The 25,569-nt window shown below is 45.9% G+C and overlaps 1 protein-coding gene across 2 annotated transcripts in view; it reads left to right on the forward strand.

The window, feature by feature from the left end:
• The window catches only part of LOC124610662 (dosage compensation regulator), a 184,718-nt gene that overhangs the window by 20,305 nt on the left and 138,844 nt on the right, over positions 1-25,569 (forward strand). For both annotated transcript variants that reach the window (XM_047140176.1, XM_047140175.1), the window contains 2 exons: positions 5,749-5,851; positions 8,564-8,733. In XM_047140176.1, coding sequence (XP_046996132.1) covers positions 5,776-5,851; positions 8,564-8,733 — 246 coding nt within the window. In that variant the 5' untranslated portion in view covers positions 5,749-5,775. The remainder of the gene's footprint in view (positions 1-5,748; positions 5,852-8,563; positions 8,734-25,569) is intronic.

Consider the following 25,569-nt stretch of genomic DNA (forward strand, 5'->3'; position numbering starts at 1 on the left):
AGCTGTTGTAAGAATTGTGGAGTCAATTACCAAAGCTTGGGATTGCCTCCACCCACTTCACATGAGAGTGTCTTCTAAAAATTGTTTTCCAAGTGTTGTAAATTATTTATGTAGCATACAGAACTTTCCAGATACAGTCAGTGAAGTTGACAGAAAATACATTTGTCTAATATGCCCAGAAAATTCTGGTATAATGTTATATAGTTATAAATGCTTTCAGTCATATTACAAGTAGTTGCAGGTTCCCACAGGAAATTCATTATAATCGATGTTGGGGGAAGGAAAGCGAAAGTGGTAGATTTCAGTTTAGTGTGTATCATGTGGTGCAAGAAGGGGAACTTTTAATATAAAGCCAGCCTCCCCACTACCAAAGGCATCAGTTGTGTTGCCTTTTGTATACATTAGAGATAAGGCATATCCAGAGATTAGGCAATCCATTGTTGAGGCATTTGTTTCAAATATTACAGTCGACATGGTTTAGGTCTATGAAAGAACATCTCAGCAAATGATTTTCCATACTCCTATAATTAATTGAATATCCCTTTGGACTAATGAGCACTAAGTGGAGCATATTTTGGAAGCCAGTAGAAACTTCACCAAATTTGCTGATGATATTGTAATTCGTGCATGTTCTCTATTACACTGTCATTGACCTAGAAGGATCTGTCAGTGTTGATGAGCAACATACAGTTGAAATCGAGCATGCTATGCAAGGCACTTATCAGACAGAATGAAACTTTTAACAGGGCTTCTATGAAGCTGTCGGAATGAGACGATTTTGAAAACTTTTTCTCAGATAATGAAACATGATTTTCATGTGCATATCAGCTATGTACTGCAACTTTGTTACCACCTCTCGTTTTAAAACAATGAAAGAAAAGAGAGAGTAAGGAAATGTATGTGATTGTAGTTTGTAATTCTGTTGCACCTCATTACATAACTTGTCCAGAATGAATTAGTTGATAATTTTTTCATGGGTTGCACAAAGGATGCCAAGTAAAAGCAGCTGCTATAAAGGCTTCTGCTGATTGCATTTTTTTCAGCAGTACAAGAAAAGAAACACGAGCGCCACAATGGTACTGACTTCAGCAAGAGCTGAATGCTGCCGTTGTTGCGCAAATGCAACCAGAGTAGCCCGAACTCTCTGATCACCACTCTCAGAACTGCACTGCTCTGCTTACAGTACTACTGTAATAATGCACACTTAATAGCACTGATTTGTTATGCCAGTGCTGCTCTGGTAGTGCCATGCCTCTCCACTATAACCACAGCGTAAGGTCCATAGAGGTGACATGCTAGTCTTGTAGAATTAGAATGCAGTGGAGTCCCTAACAAAATGACTTTGTCACTTACAGACCAAGAAATGCATTTCTGCAGGGAAGCATCCATCGTATACACTCCAATAATGATGTCAAAAACAGATGCACTTTTTCATCACAGGAAGATGAAGCAGCAAAGTACTAAAGTTAGACAAGCATTGGACAGTGGTGTTAACATTTCTAGCTATACTCCTAGTGACATTGCCACAGAAATCCTGTCCAAGGGTGAGAGTTTCACCGTAGCATCTAAATGTTTTTCTAAACATGATGATACGTTACCAACTGAATCTTCAATCTTCATTAAACCACCTCTATAGCTGAGGTAGAAAAAGTTCGTCAAGACACTGTGATAATCGTGACTCGCACAAATCTACCAAAGCTACTCTCACAAAAGGAGGCCAAAATGATTATGTGAAACTGACAGACAACTGTGAACAATATAAGGAAAAGATAAATTGCCACTTACCATAAAAATGACGTGTTAAATTGCAGTCAGTCACAATGAAAAGACACTCCCGCATCAGCTTTTGGTGGAAGTCTTTGTCAGAAAAGGAAACACACACACACACACACACACACACACACACACACACACACACACACCCACACCTTCATTCACATAAGCAGGGACACCTCACGCACACATGACCGACATCTCCGGACCGGAATGCATTCTGGTCCGAGTTGCTGGAGATAGCGGTCATTTATGTGTAATGTGTGCTTACTTGTGTGTGTGTGTTCTCATTGTGCCTGTTCGCAACTTAATCTGCCATCTTTGCAGTAAGTAGAAATCTATCTTTCCCTTATATTGTTGATATTCTGACCTGTCATTTACATTTTTTGATATACAACTGTGGTATAGTTATGATACAAGCAGACAAGGGCAACTCTGCCATTGTAATGGGCATGACTGATTACAACATAATTGGGCCTGGTGGTGTAGTGGTAGTGTGCGCTGGAAACCAAAAGGTCTCTGGATCGAATCCCAGTCGGACCACTTTTTTTTGTCTGCCTTTAACCTAGCATTCATTTCTCAATAATGTGGAGATTTGCCAGAAAGGACATATGGTTCAAATTCCATGTTAAAACTGCAGGGCCTCTCTCCTCAAATGGTGACTGGGGTAGATTAGGGAAATGCAAGTCGCAAAAGGGAGACTTGCAACATGCCATTGAAAGTTTATGTTCTAAGCCCATAAGTTTACATCTGCATTCATTGGAATAGAACATGTCTTAACAATCACCGCGCTGATGGTAAAATTTAAACTCCATTGCTGGATCAGGAGGCACCGTGTAGAATATTGAACTAAAATCCAAAAACAAGAACACAGTAAGGTATTGGTGGCAGAATGATGTTTTAAGAGAAATTCTGTAATATTGGGCTTGAAAAAGAAACAGATTGAACTCATGTTAGGTCTAATGACAAGCCATGGGCACTCGACACTTTAGAGAAATAAGCTGGTAAATGCAGACTATGTGGTGTGGGGGGTGAAATTGCACCACATGTAATCTTCCAATGTCAAAAACTGGAGGTCAAAAGACAAAGGAATATTTCGGTCACTAATTCCTGAATAGAATGTGTCTAATAAAGACCTAGTATTGGGTTTCTTACTACTATTAAAGGATACTGGCTGGTTTTAGTAGAATGGCAGAGTGAGATACCGTACAATAAACATAATTTTTGTGCAGGCAACATGGGGCAGGGACCACTGACGACTGTTTTGTGTCCATGATTAAATTTAACCAAACAAATCTATCACATACATGTGGAGACCTACCTGCTGATGATAACACTAACTAAAAAACTCTATCATCTGGTAGGCCTCAATTATTTGTCTGGAACTCGGTCTACTTCATTGCACTTTTGTGATGAAAAGATATGAGAGGTGTTAGAAATTGTAAAGATGCCTCTCAGCAGAGTCTTGTCAACTGGTATTGGCACCAGTCATCTTGGTTGCCAGCAGTAGCACGCCTGTGGACCAACAACATTCGTGAGGTGCCCCACCAATTGCAGTAGTATACGTAGCATCCAAAGGCACATAACATACAAAGTTGTTTCGGATGCCAGCTGCCACCACATTTGTAACACAGTAGTTCAGTGTGGTTGTAGACTTGCGGCTACCAGCCGATAAGAATTAAAATAAAAGTCACTATCAATTAAAGTTGCCAATTCCTGCCTCTGTACAAGTCATCCAATCAAAATAATCCAGTGATCTTCCTGACAAACTGACTCTACCAGAGGAATGAAATTACTCCTATATAAGATGAGCCTGGCACTGACCCAGCAGTAAAAAATACCTGATGAAGGCCACTTGCATGAGTGGCCAGTATGTTAGTTTTATAGACGTGACATAATTACCTACTTGGAAATGTTTTATTCAAGGTAACACATAATTTTGTGCTGGAGGTCAAGGATCTGTTTCTCATCCCTAATCTTCATGTTGACAATGTGAACTCACCAGTCGTTATCAATTTTTTCTTCTACGTAGATAACAGAGTATTCCAAACTGCGTAAAATACGCCATTCTTTGACCTCATGCATGTTGCGGGGTCACTAGAAAAGAAATTATTTCGAAACAGCATCACTTTAATGAAATGTTCTTTCATGGCTGTAGTTGCCCTTGTTTATGTAAATACATACCTTCCCAAATTCTAGGAGGATCATTTTTTCACTCCAGTTAGAATTAATGGAAAATGGTCTCTTGAACATTTTAATATTGCAACCTGTCAATAAGATATGAGCACAATTGCTGTTTCGTAGACCTTAGCATTGCTGCCTTTTTCTATGCTTTATAATAGATGCCTGTTTCTAAATAAATAAAGATTTTTTGTGGCATGAGTTAGGATCTTGTTGTGGTATTTTTTAAGTTTTTATAAGTCTATGAAAATTTTAAGGTTTACAGTTTGAAAAGTGTTCTTCGGAGTTGGATATTGTATTAGTAAAGTGCCTGTGTTTGCCAACAATGTGTTTGATTTAAAGCTGTGACTCTTTAAAACGTTAATGTATTAACAAGTTCTCTTACGGCCATTACAGATTTTTATGAAGTTTTGTATGAACAATCACACATGTTCACTATAAACATTGGTAAAGTTTCATGATCATTAATTCAATACTCATGGATACATAGGCTGCACTATGGGGTCAAACAAATGACTATCAGCATTGAACCCACAAATTTTTAGCCACTGTGAAACATAATGTCTCCAGTAATTTTTTTTATAAATAAACAAAACTAGGTAGTCTTTTACAACTTTTTACACTCTGTTAAGCAAAATAATGACAAATATTCCCTGAGCAATGTGCGTATGGATAATTTGAAGCAAAGTAGGCCACGAAATAATCACTTGGTGGTGGTCTTTTTTTTTTTTTTTTTTTTTTTTTTTTTTTTTTTTTTTTTTTTTTTTTTTTTTGGGGGGGGGGGGGGGGGGGGGACTTCCATTCTTGCATTGCAAAACCAAGTAGCTTTTTAGGTGGGGTAGAACATGGTCTTTCTAATGAAAACTGTTTATAAGAGTTTCCAGAAGACTATTATTTGTAAAAAAATGGGCTAAAAACTGTCATTTGTGACAATTTTTAGAAAACTGTCATTTTTGCCTTCCAGTTTGTAAACTATTGGAAAACAGTAGGAGAATGAAATTTTATATTCTAAGACCTTGTATCAGTAAGTTATTATATACAAAGTTTCATGTGTCTCCCACAATGACTTCCAGAGATATAAAAAGGTAAAGTTCTCAGGTTTTTAGAATGTCTGTTTTTTTAGCCGACTTTGCTTCCAATTATCCGTATGCAAATTGCTCATGAAATATTTAATATTTTGCTTAAGAGAGTGCAAAAAGTTGTACAAGATTACGTAATTTTGTTTCAAGAAAATACTACTGGAGATATTATGTCTCAAAACTCATGGGGGCACTGCTGATAGCTGCGTTTTATAGTAAAAAAAATGGCTGTATCTTAGCTGATATGAAATTGGTGAATGTAAAACTTTCCAATGTTCATTGGGAACAGGTGCGAATGTTCATACAAAATTTCATCAAAATCTGTGATGGTTATGTGGGAACTTTCCCGAAATTAGATCACTTGTCATGTAATGGCCCGGTTGGTTGATAATGATAAGTCATTTGTGTCACCAGGCTTTAGACATAATTCAGTTTGAAGACTGCTAAATGTCTCACTCTTTAGAGCATTTGCTATGTTCAGCAGTAGACAGATTAAAACTGTGATATGTATGCTTATAGATATTTAAAAATCACATTAGTGCTAGTATTGAATATCAACTTGGTGAAAAATTATTTTCTGTGTTTAAGGTTACATTCATTTATCTGTATGATGCATGTTTATGCATGTTAGTGTATGTGACATATAAGAACAGCTGCTGGAACAGCTACATAATTTGGGTCATGACCATTACTAATTGTGCTTTCTCTCTTTTAGGCACTTAAGGCATCTGCAATTGCAACAATGGACATAAAATCCTTTCTTCATCATTTGTGCAACAAGCGAAAAACTGAACCTCAGTTTGAGGTTAGGTTAACAGGTACATACACTCTTTTACACTTACGTTGCTTGTTGAAATTTGCAGAATTACTTTGATTTGATATACTGTAACAAAACAGATCATACGTTGCGTTTTACAGGTAAAGTCTCCTTGCTGCCTAGTAGTTTTATGTAATATCTTTGTTAATTTGAATCTGTTATATTGGTGTAAATCTGAGGAAGGGTTGCTCTTAAGCAAGTTGGGTGAAGGACACAGGTGATTGCTTGATTTGGACGTTAGTGTTATGTCTATACTAGTGACAGAAGACTGAGAATGCGTTAAAACAACTACTGCAAATAAAATGAAATTTGGGAAGAATAACGTTCAAAATGCAGAAAAACATGCATATGTTTCATAAATACAGCGGTACTGCGACCTCCATGTCACCAGATCAGAGGAAACATTGATGCCAACTAAGGACCGGAACAACCATCCCACTGACCATGCCTTAAAGTAAAAATGGCAAAAAACATCTGGGAAAATAAAACAAAGTACAGCGAAAAAATGCGTTTTTATTTCCAAACAAGCAACAATCAAATTTATACCATAGAGCACAAGCTGGTTTGGTTTGTCAGTTCAGTTTGAGGGCGCTAACTATTTGACGCCCAACAATATGATAAATATAATTATAAATTTTCTCACAAAATTTACCCCGTCAAGTGCGCTGTACGCCTCCGTACCTTCCCCCCTCTCCGTACCTTTCCCCCTCCACACCTGCCCCCCCCTCCGTACCTCGCCGACCCACTCCCCAACCCCCCCCCCCCCTCCATACCTGCCCTGTACCTACCCCTTGCTCGGTACCTCCTCCCCCCTCTGAACTTCATCCCTACCTCATCCCTCCATCTGTACCTCCAACACCCTCCGTACTCCACCCCCCCCCCCCCATACCTCGACCCCCATCTGTACCGGATCCCCTCAGTACCTTATCCCCTCCAGTACAGGTTCCCCTCTCCCACCCTGTCTGCACCAGACCCCGTCTGCTGCCCAGTCTGCACCGCCCCTCCATACCTCCGTCCCCCCTCCACCATCACTCCATCAGACCCGCGCCCTCCCCCCATGCCGTCCCTTGCGCCCCCCATGCTGCATCCTGCTCCCCCCACATCTCCCCTCGCTCCCACGCCCTCCTCGCTCCCCCCAAATCTCCCCTCACTCCCACCCCAAAGCCCCCATCACCCCCCAAAGCCCCCATCACCCCCCAAAGCCCCCATCACCCCCCAAAGCCCCCATCACCCCCCAAAGCCCCCATCACCCCCCAAAGCCCCCATCACCCCCCAAAGCCCCCATCACCCCCCCAAAGCCCCCATCACCCCCCCAAAGCCCCCATCACCCCCCCAAAGCCCCCATCACCCCCCCAAAGCCCCCATCACCCCCCCAAAGCCCCCATCACCCCCCCAAAGCCCCCATCACCCCCCCAAAGCCCCCATCACCCCCCCAAAGCCCCCATCACCCCCCCAAAGCCCCCATCACCCCCCCAAAGCCCCCATCACCCCCCCAAAGCCCCCATCACCCCCCCAAAGCCCCCATCACCCCCCCAAAGCCCCCATCACCCCCCCAAAGCCCCCATCACCCCCCCAAAGCCCCCATCACCCCCCCAAAGCCCCCATCACCCCCCCAAAGCCCCCATCACCCCCCCAAAGCCCCCATCACCCCCCCAAAGCCCCCATCACCCCCCCAAAGCCCCCATCACCCCCCCAAAGCCCCCATCACCCCCCCAAAGCCCCCATCACCCCCCCAAAGCCCCCATCACCCCCCCAAAGCCCCCATCACCCCCCCAAAGCCCCCATCACCCCCCCCCCCCCCCCCCCCCGAAAGCCCCCATCACCCCCCCCCAAAGCCCCCATCACCCCCCCCAAAGCCCCCATCACCCCCCCCCCAAAGCCCCCATCACTCCCCCCCCCCCAAAGCCCTCATCACCCCCCCCCCAAAGCCCCCATCACCCCCCCCAAAGCCCCCATCACCCCCCCCCCCCAAGCCCCCATCACCCCCCCAAGCCTCCACACCCCCCTCCCCCCAAGCCGCCATCCCCCTCCATGCTTCCAATCACCCCCTCGCTCTCAGCCCCATGCCCCCTTCGCTCCTCCCCTGCAAGCCTCCCCTCATTCACTCCTCCCCAGCAAGCCTCCCCTCATTCACTCCTCCCCAGCAAGCCTCCCCTCACTCCTTCTCCTCTGCAAGCCCGCCTTAAATCACTTACTTTGGTCCAGAAACGGGTTCAATATTCAGGAGCATACTTTTTCAAAAAATTGGCAGCAACCATTAAAAACTTAGTTTCATGTAAAGCACAGTTTAAACATAGTTTGAAACACTTTTTGGTAGGCAGCTCCTCCTACTCTATAGATGAATATCTTGACAGCAACCCTTAGACCAACTTAAGTAAAAATGTCTTTTGGATATCAGTTTTGACAGCCCTGGTCACAACAGTCAAGATTAGGTATTTTGTGTATGATAAATTTATTGAAAGTGCATAATGTGTTTTATTCTGATGATGTATTACCTCTGTAAATATTAGCAGTTCCAGTTTATGGTAATGTATTCACATATCTTTACTATCTCCTGATCAATGATCAGGGAAGTGTGTATTATATTCAGATGTTTTAAGTTTCTTCTGTTATACTTTCTGATGTTCCACGACCATGCGAATCATCTCACTTTTGGGTCTATAGAATTGAAAGTGAATCTGATCTAATCTGCTTGATGTTTGATGTCTTCCAGGACCTAGGCACCGGCAAAGATTTCTTTGTGAAGTCCGTGTTGAGGGATTTGATTATGTTGGTGCTGGAAACTCAACAAACAAGAAAGATGCACAAGTTAACGCTGCAAGAGACTTTGTACAGTACTTAGTACGTCAAGGAATTGTAAATGCAAAGGATGTCCCTGCAGATGTAAGTATGAGAGCTCACCATGATATTCTTATAAAGAAATAATGAAACAGAGATCAGAGTTTAACAACAACGTTTAAGAACAAGCACACGCATGCCATTCAGGAGGTGGTAAGAATGAAACTAGAGAAGCATTGGTGCAGTGCCTTATTATAATGTGTGTAAACACCACCATTCCTCCAAAACTAAAGTAGCATTAGATAATACCTGGCAAAAGAAATTGAAGACATGGTGTGTTTACACTCTCGAAACAGGGAAGGGAACTAGTAATAGCATATGAGCCCACATTTTTACGAGTGGAACAGTTTTGCATGCACACATTTACATGCCAATTCTGTACATAACTAATTGTAGATGGATACTCACAGTTACTTTGTCAGCATTTGCTGTGCATTAAGTGGGAATCCACATTTTGTCTGAATAAACCACTGACAATTTTAAATCTTACGCTAAATTTTTGATACAAATCTGATGTAGTTTGCCTTCTTTAAAACTGATTCCTCATTCATACATGAAAAACTGTGTATTCCGGCACCTTTAAATAATTTTTTCTTACAATGTGGGGAAAACAACTCGATTCAGGGGATTAGAGGAAGAACTTATTGGTGGTTAGTTTAAAGTGTTGGCTATCTCTCAGTAAAACCATTTACTGTGGTGGACCTTCATACAGGGGACATTCTGAAAAAGCAGACACAATGGTTTACTGACCATCCGTTAAAATGTATTGATCTTTGGAAAGATGAGATAGCCATGAAAGCACGGTATTAGACTGGCATGCTAGGGGTGTTGGGTTCGGCACAAATCGTGTGGCAATTTTTACTTCTGTCAGTTGTGAAGGTATAAGGGCATTTGATGAAATACACAAAATTTTGGACAGCAGTAGTTCCCTCAGCAAGTGTACAGAGTTCAAATTGGGATTCATCACAGTGAAGTTACTTTTTATTAATCGAAATAGTAGTAAGATTCTGGTTTCAGTTGGTCGTATATTTTATGTTTGAGGTATTCCGGGAACTTATTGTGACAACGCAAAGTTTCTATTCGACATGCTTGCAACATCACCAGTACTTCCTTAGTCTGCAATGCCTTATGCTTTGTCATGGAGACCCTGGTGAAATTCTGTGGTTTGGGCTTCCCGACAATAATCAACATGTCTTTGATGTATGTCCCAAGACATGAGACAGTCTGCATAGAGACTGTACAGAATCACCAGATTGTAAAATCTAGTGTAATACTATAAATGAGTTCTCCTGCTGATAGTAAATCCAGTCAGTGTTTGACATTTGGCCTTTCACATTGTAGTCAATTTTATGCTATGGAGTCTGTTCAAAAAGTTCTGGAATATCCGTAATTTTGCACCAGTGGTGTGTTGGAGGGAAATCCGGTTGGCATCCCTGCACACGCCTGTGTTTAATGTGTTAGTGCTGGAAATTTCATTGTTATATGCTGTTAGTTATTGTTCAGTGCTGTATTGAGTAGAATGTTGTGTTGCACTGTTTGTGAATTTAGAGTTGGCAGAGTTAGAGGAGCAGTGCGTCTGCATTATGTTTTGTGTAAAACTCAATAAAACCTTTACAAGGACACACCAAATGATGCAGAAAGCCTACAGTGATGAGTGCTTAAGCTGTACTCTGTATTAAAGTGGCTGGACATACGTTACAGATGCTCCTCATTCAGGACCCCCCTTTAGACATCTACCGATGATGCTTATTCAGGAATATCAACAAAATTGAGGATTTCACTGTCAGAGAGATTGCAGAAGAATGTAACATTTCAGTTGGATCATGTCGTGAAATCCGGATACAGCATCTAAGAATGCATTGTGTTGCTGCCAATACAGACTTTTTTTTATTTCCAAAGTTGGAAAGCATGAAGATTTGCAACCATAGACGAGATAAAAGAAAATTTGCGTACAGTGCTCAGCATAATCCAGCAAGAGGTGTACCAAGACTTCTTACGGAAGTGGAAATGGCATTGGGAGTGGGATATCATTTGTAGAGGAGATAATTTTGAAGTAGACTATGCACAGTAAGTAAAAGGTGAGGGTAGAAAAATTTTATAGACAAAGTCCCGGAATTTTTTTAACAGACCTCATATGAAGATTATCTGGTATTTGCGGAGGTCTTGTCCGACTCAAGCTGCAGTCAGACTTCAGGAAATTTTAAAGGAAGATGGGACTCGTACAGTGTTAAAAAGCATTGGTGTATATGATCAAAAAGAAGGCAGAAGACAGTTGAATGTAGAGAAGAGTCTGGTTTGTGGCAGCAGAATTAATATATGGAAAAAATTACAGAATGTTAATGACATCTGTTTCATTTTAACTGTGACAGCTGGCACTCTAAAAATTACAAGTTACGATATAATAAATAATTAGTCACCTGCTGCTAATTCAATGTGAAATAAATTGTATTTTATTTCTGTGTCAGTTATTTTGTAACCAATATTATGAAAGTGATTATTAGCTGTTACCAAAAGTGAAAATAGAGGAAGAATAAAGATAAAGAATAAAAACAAAATTTTCCTTAGACAGTGTGATTTTACGCCCCTGATAATCCTTGTGTTTGGAGTTTGGGGGGGGGGGGGGGGGGGCGCAGCGTGCATGCCCTTGTTGTGTAGGCTCAGCAAATTGTTGAGAGCACATGTAGTACTAGGCCACAATGTCTTGCTGCAAGTTCACACAAAAGTTCAATAATATTCATTTAAAGCACTGAAATGCAGTAAATAAAATTTACAACCATTGGTTTATTTCGCCAAATATTTACATTCATAAATGATGGCTTTTACAAAACATAAGTTGCTCTGCACTGGTATGTCCTAATACTGACTATGTCCTGCCATTCACTGCTAAAGCCATGCTCCAACTCGGTTGCAAATTATAAATGTAGTAGAATCAATACATAAGAGGGGTTTTGATAAGCGTGGTGAAAAGTAAGAAAAAAATGTTTGTTTCATAAACAACTCACCATACTTCTTGACATGGTGTTTAAGGGATCTGCGCTTAATGCAGTGATCCTCCGGCTTTTTCATCCCATCTGAAAAATAGTTTCTGTTAAACTCGCAAAATACTCATTGGTTGCTACTATCACTAATTCATTTAATGCAAATTTCTTCCCAGGAAGCCAAAGTTTCAAGTTTGGGAACACAAAGTAGTCACTTGGCGGCTGAGTGTGTTCAGTTCAGTGGGTGAGGAACCAGTTCATGCACTTTTCACCATTGTTATTGCTGATGTATGGGATGGTGCATTATCCTGGTGAAAAGTACTTTTTTGTGTGCCAACCTTGGTCCTTTTCTTCCCCTCCAGCCAGTGCAAGTTTCAAATGATCCAACATTGTAGCTTAATAGGGTCCAATAATTGTTCTATCTTTTTCCAAGGAATTTGTAAGGATTATTCTTTGGGACTCCCGAGAAACAGTGGCCGTCACCTTACCAGCTGACAAAACGGGCTTTGCATCGGCCTTTGTCCGTTGTTTTGATTGTCGTTTTGAGTCTGGTGTGTAATGATGGATCCAGGTTCTACCAACAGTCACAAATTGGCTGGAAAAGTCCTGTGGATCGCAAGTAAACATTGCTGACCAGAGTGTTGAAATGTTGTCCTGGATGAGCATTTGGTTTACTGTGAGCAAACACGGCAGCCACATAACGCACACAGCTTCTTTGTAGCCAATTGTCTGTGCAGGGTACTATGCACTTGGATTAGTTAAGATGCCTACTTTCTTAATAATCAGGCAAATTTTTATTCGATGGTGTTGCATTACCATATCATGGATTTTGTGAATGGTTTCCTACGTGGTGACCGCAATTGGATGGCCAGTATGGGCTTAGTCTTCAGTCCTTGTCTGACCTAATTTAAGTTCATTAACTTAAAAGTAAATGGTGCAGAGTTGCACAAACTTCATCCAATTTCCAATTAAAATGTTAAATAACAGCACGAAACTCTGTTTCCTCCATTTTCACTTGCAGTCGACCCACTGACCATCTCATATGGTTGTCAATGAACTGTATGCTGTACATTGTTGAAATTCTTTATACTATCCTAGGATTAATCAAGCTTGCAGAACAGAAGGCGCAACAAAAATGCTCCATTCTTTCTTAACACAATTATTGAGCCATCCTCGTGACTAAAAAGTCCACCTCATGAAACATAGTTACACAGTTCCTTCACCAATGAAGTTACGTTAGTGACAGACCTAGGTCTGGAACCTTTAATTGCATCACCATTCAGTCTGTTCTCCGATTCCCATGCTCAGTGTCATGTGCTCCCGATGTCAGAGTTTATTTGCTAGCCTTGAAGTCATGTTCTATATGACAATCTGTGCATTTTTTGCAAAGTTAATATTTCCTTGCATTGTTATAATATCATAGTAATTGCTGCCTAGTAACACATTTATTTTTCTCATCAATGGCATATTTATTGTGTGCACTTAGCTGCTTTTCAGTTCTACTCATCTCAGCACCATGTCTCTCCTACTGTAATTTGAGGAACATCAACTTACTCAGGTTTAAAATTTTGCTTGCATGTTCCACTTGGATTCACATTTGCATTGTCATTGTTTTCTCCTTACAATTACCAATAAATTTATGTTCATTATCAGCAGGGGATGGGTCTTGGATTAACTGACCAAACCAGAGGTTGTACAGAGTTTTGAGGAGAGCATTAGGGAACACTTGACAGGAATTGGGGAAAGAAGTATAGTAGAAGAAGAATGAGTAGCTCTGAGAGATGAAATAGTGAAGGCAGCAGAGGATCAACTAGGTAAAAAGACGAGGGCTAGTAGAAATCCTTGGGTAACAGAAGGAATATTGAAAAGAAGACAATATAAAAACGCAGTAAATGAAGGAGACAAAAAGGAATACAAACGCCTCAAAAATGAGATCGACAGGACGTACAAAATGGCTAAATGGGGATGTCTAGAGGACACATGTAAGGATGTGGAGGCTTATCTCACTAGGGGTAAGATAGATACTGCCTACAGGAAAATTAAAGAGACCTTTGGAGAAAAGAGAGCCACTTGTATGAATATCAAGAGCTCAGATCGAAACCCAGTTCTAAGCAAAGAAGGGAAACCAGAAAGGTGGAAGGAGTATATAGAGGGTCTATACAAGGGCGATGTACTTGAGGACAATATTATGGAAATGGAAGAGGATGTAGATGAAGATGAAATGGGAGATACGATACTGCGTGAAGAGTTTGTCAGAGCACTGAAAGACCGGAGTTGAAACAAGGCCCCAGGAGTAGACAACATTCCATTAGAACTACTGATGGCCTTGGGAGAGCCAGTCTTGACAAAACTCTACCATCTGGTGAGCAAGATGTATGCGACAGGCGAAATACCCTCAGACTTCAAGAAGAATATAATAATTCCAATCCCAAGGAAGGCAGGTGTTGACTGTTACGCAACTATCAGTTTAATAAGTCACAGCTGCAAAATACTAACACGAATTCTTTACAGACAAATGGAAAAACTGGTAGAAGCCGACCTCGGGGAAGATCAGTTTGGATTCCGTAGAAATATTGGAACACGAGAGGCAATACTGATCTTACTACTTATCTTAGAATCTTAGAAGAAAGATTAAGGAAAGGCAAACCTACGTTTCCAGTGTTTGTAGACTTAGAGAAAGCTTTTGACAATGTTGACTGGAAAATTCTCTTTCAAATTCTAAAGGTGGCAGGGGTAAAATACAGGCAGCAAAAGGCTATTTACAATTTGTACAGAAACCAGGTGGCAGTAATAAGAGTCGAGGGGCATGTAAGGGAAGCAGTGGTTGTGAAGGGAGTGCTACAGGGTTGCAGCCTGTCCCCGATGTTATTCAATCTGTATATTCAGCGAGCAGTAAAGGAAACAAAAGAAAAGTTCAGAGTAGGTATTAAAATGCATGGAGAAGAAATAAAAACTATGAGGTTCGCCGATGACATTGTAATTCTGTCAGAGACAGCAAAGGACTTGGAAGAGCAGTTGAACGGAATGTACAGTGTCTTGAAAGGAGGATATAAGATGAACATCAACAAAAGCAAAATGAGGATAATGGAGTGTAGTCGAATTAAGTCGGGTGATGCTGAGGGAGTTAGATTAGGAAGTGAGACACTTAAAGTAGTAAAGAAGTTTTGCTATTTGGGGAGCAAAATAACTGATGATGGTCGAAGTGGAGAAGATATAAAATGTAGACTGGCAATGGCAAGGAAAGCGTTTCTGAAGAAGAGAAATTTGTTAACATTGAGTATAGATTTGAGTGTTGGGAACTTGTTTCTGAAAGTATTTGTATGGAGTGTAGCCATGTATGGAAGTGAAACATGGATGATAAATAGTTTGGAAAAGAAGAGAATCGAAGCTTTCGAAATGTGGTGCTACAGAAGAATGCTGAAGATTAGATGGGTAGATCACGTAACTAATGAGGAGCTACTGAATAGAATTGGGGAGAAGAGGAGTTTGTGGCACAACTTGACTAGAAGAAGGGACCGGTTGGTAGGACATGTTATGAGGCATCAAGGGATCACAAATTTAGCATTGGAGGGCAGCGTGGAGGGTAAAAATCGTAGAGGGAGACCAAGAGATGAGTGCACTAAGCAGATTCAGAAGGATGTAGGTTGCAGTACGTACTGGGAGATGAAGCAGCTTGCACAGGATAGGGTAGCTTCGAGAGCTGTATCAAACCAGTCTCAGGACTGAAGACAACAACAACAACAGCAACAACAACAACAACAGGCTACTGCAATTGCCGATGAAGGTATTTTCCCATGATCACTTTTCATACTTACAGTGTCACATACATAACGGTGCACATGACTTTGAACTGGAATGAGGCTGTTGAGCAACTGGATAAGTATCCACTACAGCTGAATATTCAGTTTGCTTTATTGAGTAATGCAGGATGTTCATAAATTGCCTTTACATACGGTTTTAGCTTTAAATAACTTTAAGACTATACTAGGCGCCAACAAATCAGACATCTTGTCCGAAAACTTGTCATTCAGAAATTGATTCTTAGAGACCAGTGGTGTGGTCCCCATTCGGTCTGAATATGATGTCAGGTTGCTCGTGTTAGTTATGACACAGCAAACTCTTGTAAGGTAGACCTGCTGTAAAAGAATGGACCAGTGATACTGTACAAAAGTCTAACAACGCAAGGATCTTTGGACTATTTTTCCATGTAATGAGTAACATGAGAACACACTGGTCCGCATATGCAGACTTCGAGGGCTGAGTTTCCTGGTTTCCTGGATACTTGAAAATTGACTCATCGGAGAAACTTATCTTCCCTAAAAGTTATTGTTCTTATTAATTGTGGCTAGCACACTTTTTGCATTGAGTCTTACCTGTTGGATTTAGTGCACGCTGCAGCTGCATCTTGTAGAAATAAAAATGTGTTACTTTGTGCACTGTTCCTTATCACATTTATAATACTGTGGCTGCCATATACACTGATTTTGATAAGCTGCACTCAAATCTCTGCTGCATCTTGTCCACATTGGCATCCGAAACATTTTCATGCTTGTTGTTCATGGAGAACACTACCTGTTTCCATAAATGTTGTGTGCTAAGCTTGAATAGTTGGCTGGGATTGGGGTCTCCATCCTTTCTCTGTCTCAATAATGTGAAGTGCTTAGGTATCAGAGACTTTAACACTGGACACTTGAGCTTCCTCCTGTGGCATCCACCTTTTTAGTCAAATCCATGGTACCTCTAAAATAAAAAAGTTCCCACATGTAACCCAGTTAATTCCTTCCCCTCCCCTCTTTTTCCTTCCCCTCCCCTCTTTTTCCCTTCCCTTCCCCTCCCCTCTTTTTTCCTTCCCTTCCCCTCCCTTCTTTTTCCCTTCCCTTCCCCTCCCCTCTTTTTCCCTTCTCTTCCCCTCCCCTCTTTTTCCCTTCTCTTCCCCTCCCCTCTTTTTCCCTTCTCTTCCCCTCCCCTCTTTTTCCCTTCTCTTCCCCTCCCCTCTTTTTCCCTTCCCTTCCCCTCCCCTCTTTTTCCCTTCCCTTCCCCTCCCCTCTTTTTCCCTTCCCTTCCCCTCCCCTCTTTTTCCCTTCCCTTCCCCTCCACTCCACTCTTTTTCCGTTCCCTTCACCTCCCATCTTTTTCCCTTTGCCTCCCCTCTTTTTCCCTTCGCCTCCCCTCTTTTTCCCTTCGCCTCCCCTCTTTTTCCCTTCGCCTCCCCTCTTTTTCCCTTCGCCTCCCCTCTTTTTCCCTTCGCCTCCCCTCTTTTTCCCTTCGCCACCCCTCTTTTTCCCTTCGCCTCCCCTTCCCCTCTTTTTCCCTTCGCCTCCCCTTCCCCTCTTTTTCCCTTCGCCTCCCCTTCCCCTCTTTTTCCCTTCGCCTCCCCTTCCCCTCTTTTTCCCTTCGCCTCCCCTTCCCCTCTTTTTCCCTTCGCCTCCCCTTCCCCTCTTTTTCCCTTCGCCTCCCCTTCCCCTCTTTTTCCCTTCGCCTCCCCTTCCCCTCTTTTTCCCTTCGCCTCCCCTTCCCCTCTTTTTCCCTTCGCCTCCCCTTCCCCTCTTTTTCCCTTCGCCTCCCCTTCCCCTCTTTTTCCCTTCGCCTCCCCTTCCCCTCTTTTTCCCTTCGCCTCCCCTCTTTTTCCCTTCGCCTCCCCTCTTTTTCCCTTCGCCTCCCCTCTTTTTCCCTTCGCCTCCCCTCTTTTTCCCTTCGCCTCCCCTCTTTTTCCCTTCGCCTCCCCTCTTTTTCCCTTCGCCTCCCCTCTTTTTCCCTTCGCCTCCCCTCTTTTTCCCTTCGCCTCCCCTCTTTTTCCCTTCGCCTCCCCTCTTTTTCCCTTCGCCTCCCCTCTTTTTCCCTTCGCCTCCCCTCTTTTTCCCTTCGCCTCCCCTCTTTTTCCCTTCGCCTCCCCTCTTTTTCCCTTCGCCTCCCCTCTTTTTCCCTTCGCCTCCCCTCTTTTTCCCTTCGCCTCCCCTCTTTTTCCCTTCGCCTCCCCTCTTTTTCCCTTCGCCTCCCCTCTTTTTCCCTTCGCCTCCCCTCATTTTCCCTTCGCCTCCCCTCATTTTCCCTTCGCCTCCCCTCATTTTCCCTTCGCCTCCCCTCTTTTTCCCTTCGCCTCCCCTCTTTTTCCCTTCGCCTCCCCTCTTTTTCCCTTCGCCTCCCCTCATTTTTCCTTCGCCTCCCCTCATTTTCCCTTCGCCTCCCCTCATTTTCCCTTCGCCTCCCCTCATTTTCCCTTCGCCTCCCCTCATTTTCCCTTCGCCTCCCCTCATTTTCCCTTCGCCTCCCCTCATTTTCCCTTCGCCTCCCCTCTTTTTCCCTTCGCCTCCCCTCTTTTTCCCTTCGCCTCCCCTCTTTTTCCCTTCGCCTCCCCTCTTTTTCCCTTCGCCTCCCCTCTTTTTCCCTTCGCCTCCCCTCTTTTTCCCTTCGCCTCCCCTCTTTTTCCCTTCGCCTCCCCTCTTTTTCCCTTCGCCTCCCCTCATTTTCCCTTCGCCTCCCCTCATTTTCCCTTCGCCTCCCCTCATTTTCCCTTCGCCTCCCCTCATTTTCCCTTCGCCTCCCCTCATTTTCCCTTCGCCTCCCCTCATTTTCCCTTCGCCTCCCCTCATTTTCCCTTCGCCTCCCCTCTTTTTCCCTTCGCCTCCCCTCTTTTTCCCTTCGCCTCCCCTCTTTTTCCCTTCGCCTCCCCTCTTTTTCCCTTCGCCTCCCCTCTTTTTCCCTTCGCCTCCCCTCTTCTTCATTCCCTTCGCCACCCCTCTTCTTCATTCCCCTCGCCTCCCCTCTTCACACCCAATAAACTCCGTGCCATTAAGGAGACGACGACTGTGTGGCGGTCATCCATGCGAGCCAACCGCAGGGACTCAGTCGTCTTTTGTCGGCTCCGCATTGGCCACTCCCGGCTATCACACAGTTATTTACTCCGCCGGGAGGACCCTCCTGTATGTCGCTGTGGGGCGGCTTTGACAGTGGCCCACATTCTGTTGGCCTGCCCCCTTTTAGCTGTGGTCAGCCAGACATTTGCGCTGCCTGATACGCTCCCTGCCGTTCTATCTGATGACCGTGTTATGGCTACCTTAGTTTTACGTTTTATTAGGGAAGGGAGTTTTTATTCTTTAATCTGAGTGTTTCTGTTTTATTTTATTGTTTTGTGTTGATTCTGGCCTTTGGCCTACAGTTTTAAACTAAGTTTTTAATGTGTTTTTGGTGGTTAGCTTTTCCATTTTTTTTTTGTTCCTATGGTCGGCCAACCACCATCACACTCCGTGTGATTTTATTTTGTTTTGTCTGGTCCTTGTCGATGTTTCTTTTGTTCTGTGTCGTCTGTCTCCTATTCTGTTGAACATATTTTATTCTCTGTGGGTATTTTTAGTATTTTGGAAAAAGGCACCGATGACCTCTGCAGTTTGGTCCCTTTAATCCTTAAACCAACCAACCAACCATCTTTCTTCCCCCCCTCTCTTTCTTCCCCCCCTCTCTTTCTTCCCCCCTCTCTTTCTTCCCCCCTCTCTTTCTTCCCCCCTCTCTTTCTTCCCCCCTCTCTTTCTTCCCCCCTCTCTTTCTTCCCCCCTTTCTTTCTTCCCCCCTCTCTTTCTTCCCCCCTCTTTCTTCCCCCCTCTGTTTCTTCCCCCCTCTCTCTTCCCCCCTTGCTCTTTCTTCCCCCCTTGCTCTTTCTTCCCCCCTCTCTCTTTCTTCCCCCCTCTCTCTTTCTTCCCCCCTCTCTCTTTCTTCCCCCCTCCCTCTTTCTTCCCCCCTCTCTCTTTCTCCCCCTCTCTCTTTCTCCCCCCTCTCTCTTTCTCCCCCCTCTCTCTTTCTTCCCCCCTCTCTCTTTCTTCCCCCCTCTCTCTTTCTTCCCCCCCTCTCTCTTTCTTCCCCCTCTCTCTCTTTCTTCCCCCCCTCTCTCTTTCTTCCCCCCTCTCTCTTTCTTCCCCCCTCTCTCTCTCTTTCTTCCCCCCTCTCTCTCTCTTTCTTCCCCCCTCTCTCTCTCTTTCTTCCCCCCCCCCCTCTCTCTTTCTTCCCCCCCTCTCTCTCTCTTTCTTCCCCCCCTCCCCACTCTCTCTCTTTCTCCCCTCCCCACTCTCTCTCTTTCTCCCCTCCCCACTCTCTCTCTTTCTCCCCTCCCCACTCTCTCTCTTTCTCCCCTCCCCCACTCTCTCTCTTTCTCCCCTCCCCACTCTCTCTCTTTCTCCCCTCCCCACTCTCTCTCTTTCTCCCCTCCCCCACTCTCTCTCTTTCTCCCCTCCCCCACTCTCTCTCTTTCTCCCCTCCCCCCTCTCACTCTTTCTCCCCTCCCTCCCCTCTGTCCATTTCTTCCCCCCTCCCCTCTGTCCCTTTCTTCCCCCCTCCCCTCTGTCCCTTTCTTCCCCCCTCCCCTCTGTCCCTTTCTTCCCCCCTCCCCTCTGTCCCTTTCTTCCCCCCTCCCCTCTGTCCCTTTCTTCCCCCCTCCCCTCTGTCCCTTTCTTCCCCCCTCCCCTCTGTCCCTTTCTTCCCCCCTCCCCTCTGTCCCTTTCTTCCCCCCTCCCCTCTGTCCCTTTCTTCCCCCCTCCCCTCTGTCCCTTTCTTCCCCCCTCCCCTCTGTCCCTTTCTTCCCCCCTCCCCTCTGTCCCTTTCTTCCCCCCTCCCCTCTGTCCCTTTCTTCCCCCCTCCCCTCTGTCCCTTTCTTCCCCCCTCCCCTCTGTCCCTTTCTTCCCCCCTCCCCTCTGTCCCTTTCTTCCCCCCCCCCAGGGGGTCCACAACTCTTTCGTGGATACGTGCGTGGCGAGCACGGGGCCCCGAGCCATTGCAGCCTTCTTTCTCTCCCGGGCTGCATTTCCTTTCCCTTCCCCTCCTTTCCCCTCCATACCCCTTTCCCCTCGCCATCTCCTCTCCCTCTATTGGTGTCCTTGCTTATGTTGGCCCCCGCTATCCTCCTGGTTCTGTTGGTTTTACACTCTGGCTTTGTTGCGTAATCATCTCCTCCTTTTGGCATTCCTTGGTCCCCCTCTGGGGTTTGACCTCCATTCCAAAATTTCTCTTCCGTAGTGTGAGCCATTTGGGGAAGAGCACCTTACCTAGTGTCTCCGACGTGTGCCCTCCTAGTATATTCCACCTTTTCTTCTACGTCGTTGTCTGATGCTAGGGTGCATAGCCAGCACGGTAGCCAGCCCGTGTGGTGGGGTCGCTATGTACCCTTTTGGTTGAGCCCCCTGAACACACAGGGATCACACTTCTGATACCTGAGCTGTGACCTCCTCATGCATGCCTTGGAGTGGTTGCTCGTCATCCTGGAGCATCGGAACTCCCGGCAATGGCCGCCGTGCCAGACGGCCCTTGCTGTGGCTGGGTGGCGCCTGTGAGGAGAGCCCCTGATCGGAGTGGGTGGTATCAGGGCGGACGCTATGCAGATGAAACGCATAAGGGTCCAAACCTCTGGCCGCTCTTCTGCGGCCGTCTCTCTGCGTGGTACTGATTCCTCAAGTGCTGCTTCTCTTGCCCCTTCGGCCTTCCCTTCCGTGGCTACCCCCTGGGAGGAGGGTCAGGCCCGTCGTCTAGGGGCAAAACCTTTCCCCCGTTATCTAGTTTGCACCAGGACTGATGGAGATACTTTCACCAGTGTCAAACCTTTATTCTTTGTGGAACACATTGAAGACAAGTTCGGCGAAGTGGACTCCCTGAGCAAGATGCGGTCGGGTTCATTACTGATAAAAACTGCTTCGGCTGCCCAATCTGCGGCCCTTCGTGCCTGTACCCATCTTGGCACAATTCCCGTGTCCATTACCCCTCACCAGTCTCTAAATATGGTACAAGGTGTGATTTTTCACAGAGACCTCATCCTTCAAACCGATGAGGAACTTCGGGACAATCTCGGACGGCGGGGTGTTCACTTTGTTCGGCGTGTTCAGAAGGGTCCTAAAGATAATCGTATTGATACTGGTGCCTTTATCCTGGCCTTTGAAGGGGATACCCTTCCTGAGAAAGTTAAGATTATGGTCTATCGCTGTGATGTGAAGCCGTACATCCCACCTCCTATGCGGTGTTTTAAGTGCTTGCGTTTTGGCCACATGTCTTCTCGCTGTACCCAGGACCCTCTCTGTGGTGACTGTGGACGTCCACTCCATGAGGGGAGTCCCTGTGTTCCCCCTCCTGTATGTGTAAATTGTCATGGTAGTCATTCTCCACGTTCAGCAGATTGCCCAGTCTATAAGAAAGAAAAAAAGATACAGGAGTATAAGTCTCTTGATCGTTTAAGCTACACAGAGGCCCGTAAGAAATACGCACGATTGCACCCTGTGTCCATGACATCTAGTTACGCCTTGGTTACATCTTCATCCCTTCCTCCCCCTTCCTTACCCCCATCCCGGACCCCTCTCCTTCCCCCCTCCCCTGCGGCTCCCACACCTTCTCCTCTGGGCGCCGCTCCTCCTCCCCAGCCGGAGAAGTGTCCCACTCCTTCGGCGTCTGCCGGTCAAGGGCGCCTCTCCCGGGATGCCCCTCCCCGGCACCTTCCAGGTCAAAGGTCTGCTGCAGCGCGGCGACCGCGAGAGCCGCGGTCTCTCGGCCCCCAGGTCGCCCGGTCTCTTTCTGTTCCTGATCTTGCTGCAGCTGGCTCCATTATGCCACACAGCCCTCCTCGATCTCAGCCTGAAAAGAAGAAGAAACATAAGTCCCGGGACAAAGAGCCTCTGGTGTCACCGGAGGTCCCTTCCCCGGCTTCACAACCGGATTCTGACCTGTCGTTTATGGATGTCGCCCCCTCCTTGTCGGTGACGGGTGGGGACCCGGCGGTATGACTGGATTTAGCGTGTTCAGCCCTCATTTAAACCATCGTTCTGTGGTTCTCCAATGGAATTGTAATGGCTACTATCGTCACCTTCCGGAATTGAAATCCCTTCTTTCGTCCTACTCAGCAGCTTGTGTGGTTCTCCAGGAATCTCATTTTACTGATGCTCACTCACCGACCCTCCGTGGGTTCCGTGTTTTCTGTCGAAATCGGGTCGGACCCTTGCGGGCTTCTGGCGGCGTTTGTACGTTGGTCCGTACAGACATTGCTAGCACGTGGATTCCTCTCCACACTACATTGGAAGCAGTTGCTGTTAGGGTCCACCTAGACTCTGCAGTCACAGTATGCAATCTTTATCTCCCTCCTGATAGGTCTCTTACACCTGCTGCCTTAACCACCCTTCTTCAGCAACTTCCTCCTCCCTTCCTCCTCCTTGGGGATTTTAATGCTCATCATCCTTTGTGGGGCAGTGCCTTTCCATCTAGACGAGGTCTTCTTATCGACCAATTTATTGCAGACCACGACCTGTGCCTTCTTAATGATGGCTCCCCTACTCATTTCAGTGCTGGTCATGGTACCTTTTCTGCCATTGATCTTTCTCTTTCTTCTCCCTCTCTCCTCCCTTCATTACACTGGTCGCCACACGACGACCTTTGTGATAGTGACCATTTCCCGTTGATTATCACGCTCCCTTCCCGCTCCCCGATGGAGAGGTTACCTCGTTGGTCTTTCCACCGCGCCGATTGGCCTCTATATATTGCACAGGTCGAGTTTTCTCCCTCTTTGTCGGGTTGTATTGATGACGTCCTACGTGACGTGTCTGACGCGATTGTTCGCGCTGCTAACCTTGCTGTCCCGCGCTCATCTGGACAATTTCGTCGTCGGCAAGTCCCGTGGTGGAGTACGGCCATTGCCATTGCCATCCGTGATCGCCGTCGAGCTTTGCAACACTTTAAGAGGCACCCATCTGTAGCCAGCCTTTCTACCTTTAAGCGCCTTCGCGCTAAAGCCCGTTATTTAATCAAACAGAGCAAGCGGATATGTTGGGAACGATTCGTTTCTTCCCTTGGTTCCACTGTCCCTCTGTCACGGGTATGGGCTACACTTCGCTCTCTCCAAGGTTGCCATCGGCAGTCCACCCTCCCAGGCCTTCACCTCCCAGATGGCATTTGTACGGACCCATTAGTTCTCGCAGAACATCTTGCGACCCATTTTGCAGTGGCATCAGCGTCGGCCTCCTATCCAGCTGCTTTCCTTCATCAAAAACAGCAGGCTGAAGCTGTCACCTTATGTTTCCCCACTTGTGAGTCAGAATCTTACAACGAACCTTTCACTGAATGGGAATTTCTTTCTGCTCTATCTGCTTCTCATGATACGGCTCCTGGCCCAGATTCCATTCATAACCAGCTGCTTCAACATCTCAGTGCTCCACAACGGCACCATCTTCTTCGGGTGTTTAACCGTATCTGGCTCCAGGGTGACTTCCCTTCTCAGTGGAGGGATAGCATTGTGGTTCCTGTCCTTAAGCCTGGTCAGAACCCCCTATCTGTTGACAGCTATCGGCCAATTAGTTTGACCAATGTTGGTTGTAAGTTACTTGAACGGCTGGTAGCCCGTCGGCTCACTTGGGTCCTCGAATCTCGGGATCTATTGTCCCCTTACCAGTGTGGCTTTCGAGAGGGACGATCTCCAATCGATCATTTGCTTCGCTTGGAATCCGCAGTTCGGCAGGCTTTTTCCCAGCGCCGCCATTTGGTTGCAGTGTTTTTTGACCTTCGCAAGGCCTATGACACGGCCTGGCGCCATCACATCTTACTAACCCTTCATCAGTGGGGTCTTCGGGGCCCACTCCCGATTTTTATCCGCCAGTTCCTGATCCATCGGTCATTCAGAGTTCGAGTTGGTACTGCTTTTAGTTCTCCACGGACCCAGGAGACGGGCATCCCACAGGGTTCTGTCTTGAGTGTCCTTCTTTTCCTCATTGCTATCGATGGACTTGTGGCCTCTGTCGGTCCCTTGGTCGCCCCTGCCCTGTATGTGGATGATTTCTGCATTTGGGTTAGTTCCTCCTCGATGCCATCTGCAGAACGGCAGCTCCAGGTGGCTATACGGCGTGCCTCTGCATGGACCCTCTCCCACGGGTTTCAATTCTCTCCTTTAAAATCGCGGGTGGTCCACTTCTGTCGCCGTACTACGGTCCACCCTGATCCAGAGCTCTATCTCGCTGCACAAAGATTGCCTGTGGTTCCACAGTTTCGTTTCCTAGGTCTTCTTTTCGACAACAAGCTCACTTGGCTGCCCCATATCAGACTCCTGAAGGTAGGATGTTTCCGTAAACTCAATGTCCTTCGCTTCCTTGCCCACTCCTCCTGGGGTGCGGACCGTTCCCTCCTCCTCCGTCTTTATCGTGCTCTAGTTCTGTCACGTTTGGACTATGGTTGTCAAGTTTATGGTTCAGCTGCTCCTTCCACGCTGCACGTGCTGGATCCAGTCCACCATCGTGGTATCCGTTTGGCCACCGGTGCCTTCCCTACTAGCCCTGTTGATAGTCTCCTGGTTGAAGCTGGGATCCCCCCCCTTTCTGTTCGGCGGTCCCAGCTTCTGGTGTCTTATGCCCTTACTATCCGTTCTTCTCCCGCTCATCCTTCCTCTTCTATCCTATTCCCAGACCATGGACGTCGCCCGCCTGACTCCCGCCCTCGGGCGGGTTTACCGGTTGGGCTGCGCCTTGCGTCTCTTACCCGTGATTTTCGGCTTCCTTCTTTGTCCTGTCTTCCTCGCTCCCTCCCCTCCACCCCTCCTTGGTTAGTTCCTCGGCCTCGAATTCGGATGGATCTCCGCCGCGGTCCTAAAGATTCCATCCCCCCGGTGGTGTTCCGTTCCTTTTTCCGCCAAATTTTATGGGAGTTTCGGGATGCTGTTGTTTTTTACACTGATGGTTCTAAATCTGCTGATCATGTTGGGTATGCCTTCACGTCCTTTGTTGGAATGGAAAATCATCTACTGCCACCCTCATGTGGGGTGTTTACTGCGGAATTGATGGCAATTTCCCGGGCCCTTACCTTTATTAAACAATCCCAACACAACCGCGTTTTGTTATGTACGGACTCGATGAGTGGCCTTCTTGCTATTGACCGGTGTTTTTCGCGCCATCCCTTGGTCTCT

Source organism: Schistocerca americana, chromosome 1 (genome assembly GCF_021461395.2).
Source record: "Schistocerca americana isolate TAMUIC-IGC-003095 chromosome 1, iqSchAmer2.1, whole genome shotgun sequence".
Classification (NCBI taxonomy): Eukaryota; Metazoa; Arthropoda; class Insecta; order Orthoptera; family Acrididae; genus Schistocerca; species Schistocerca americana.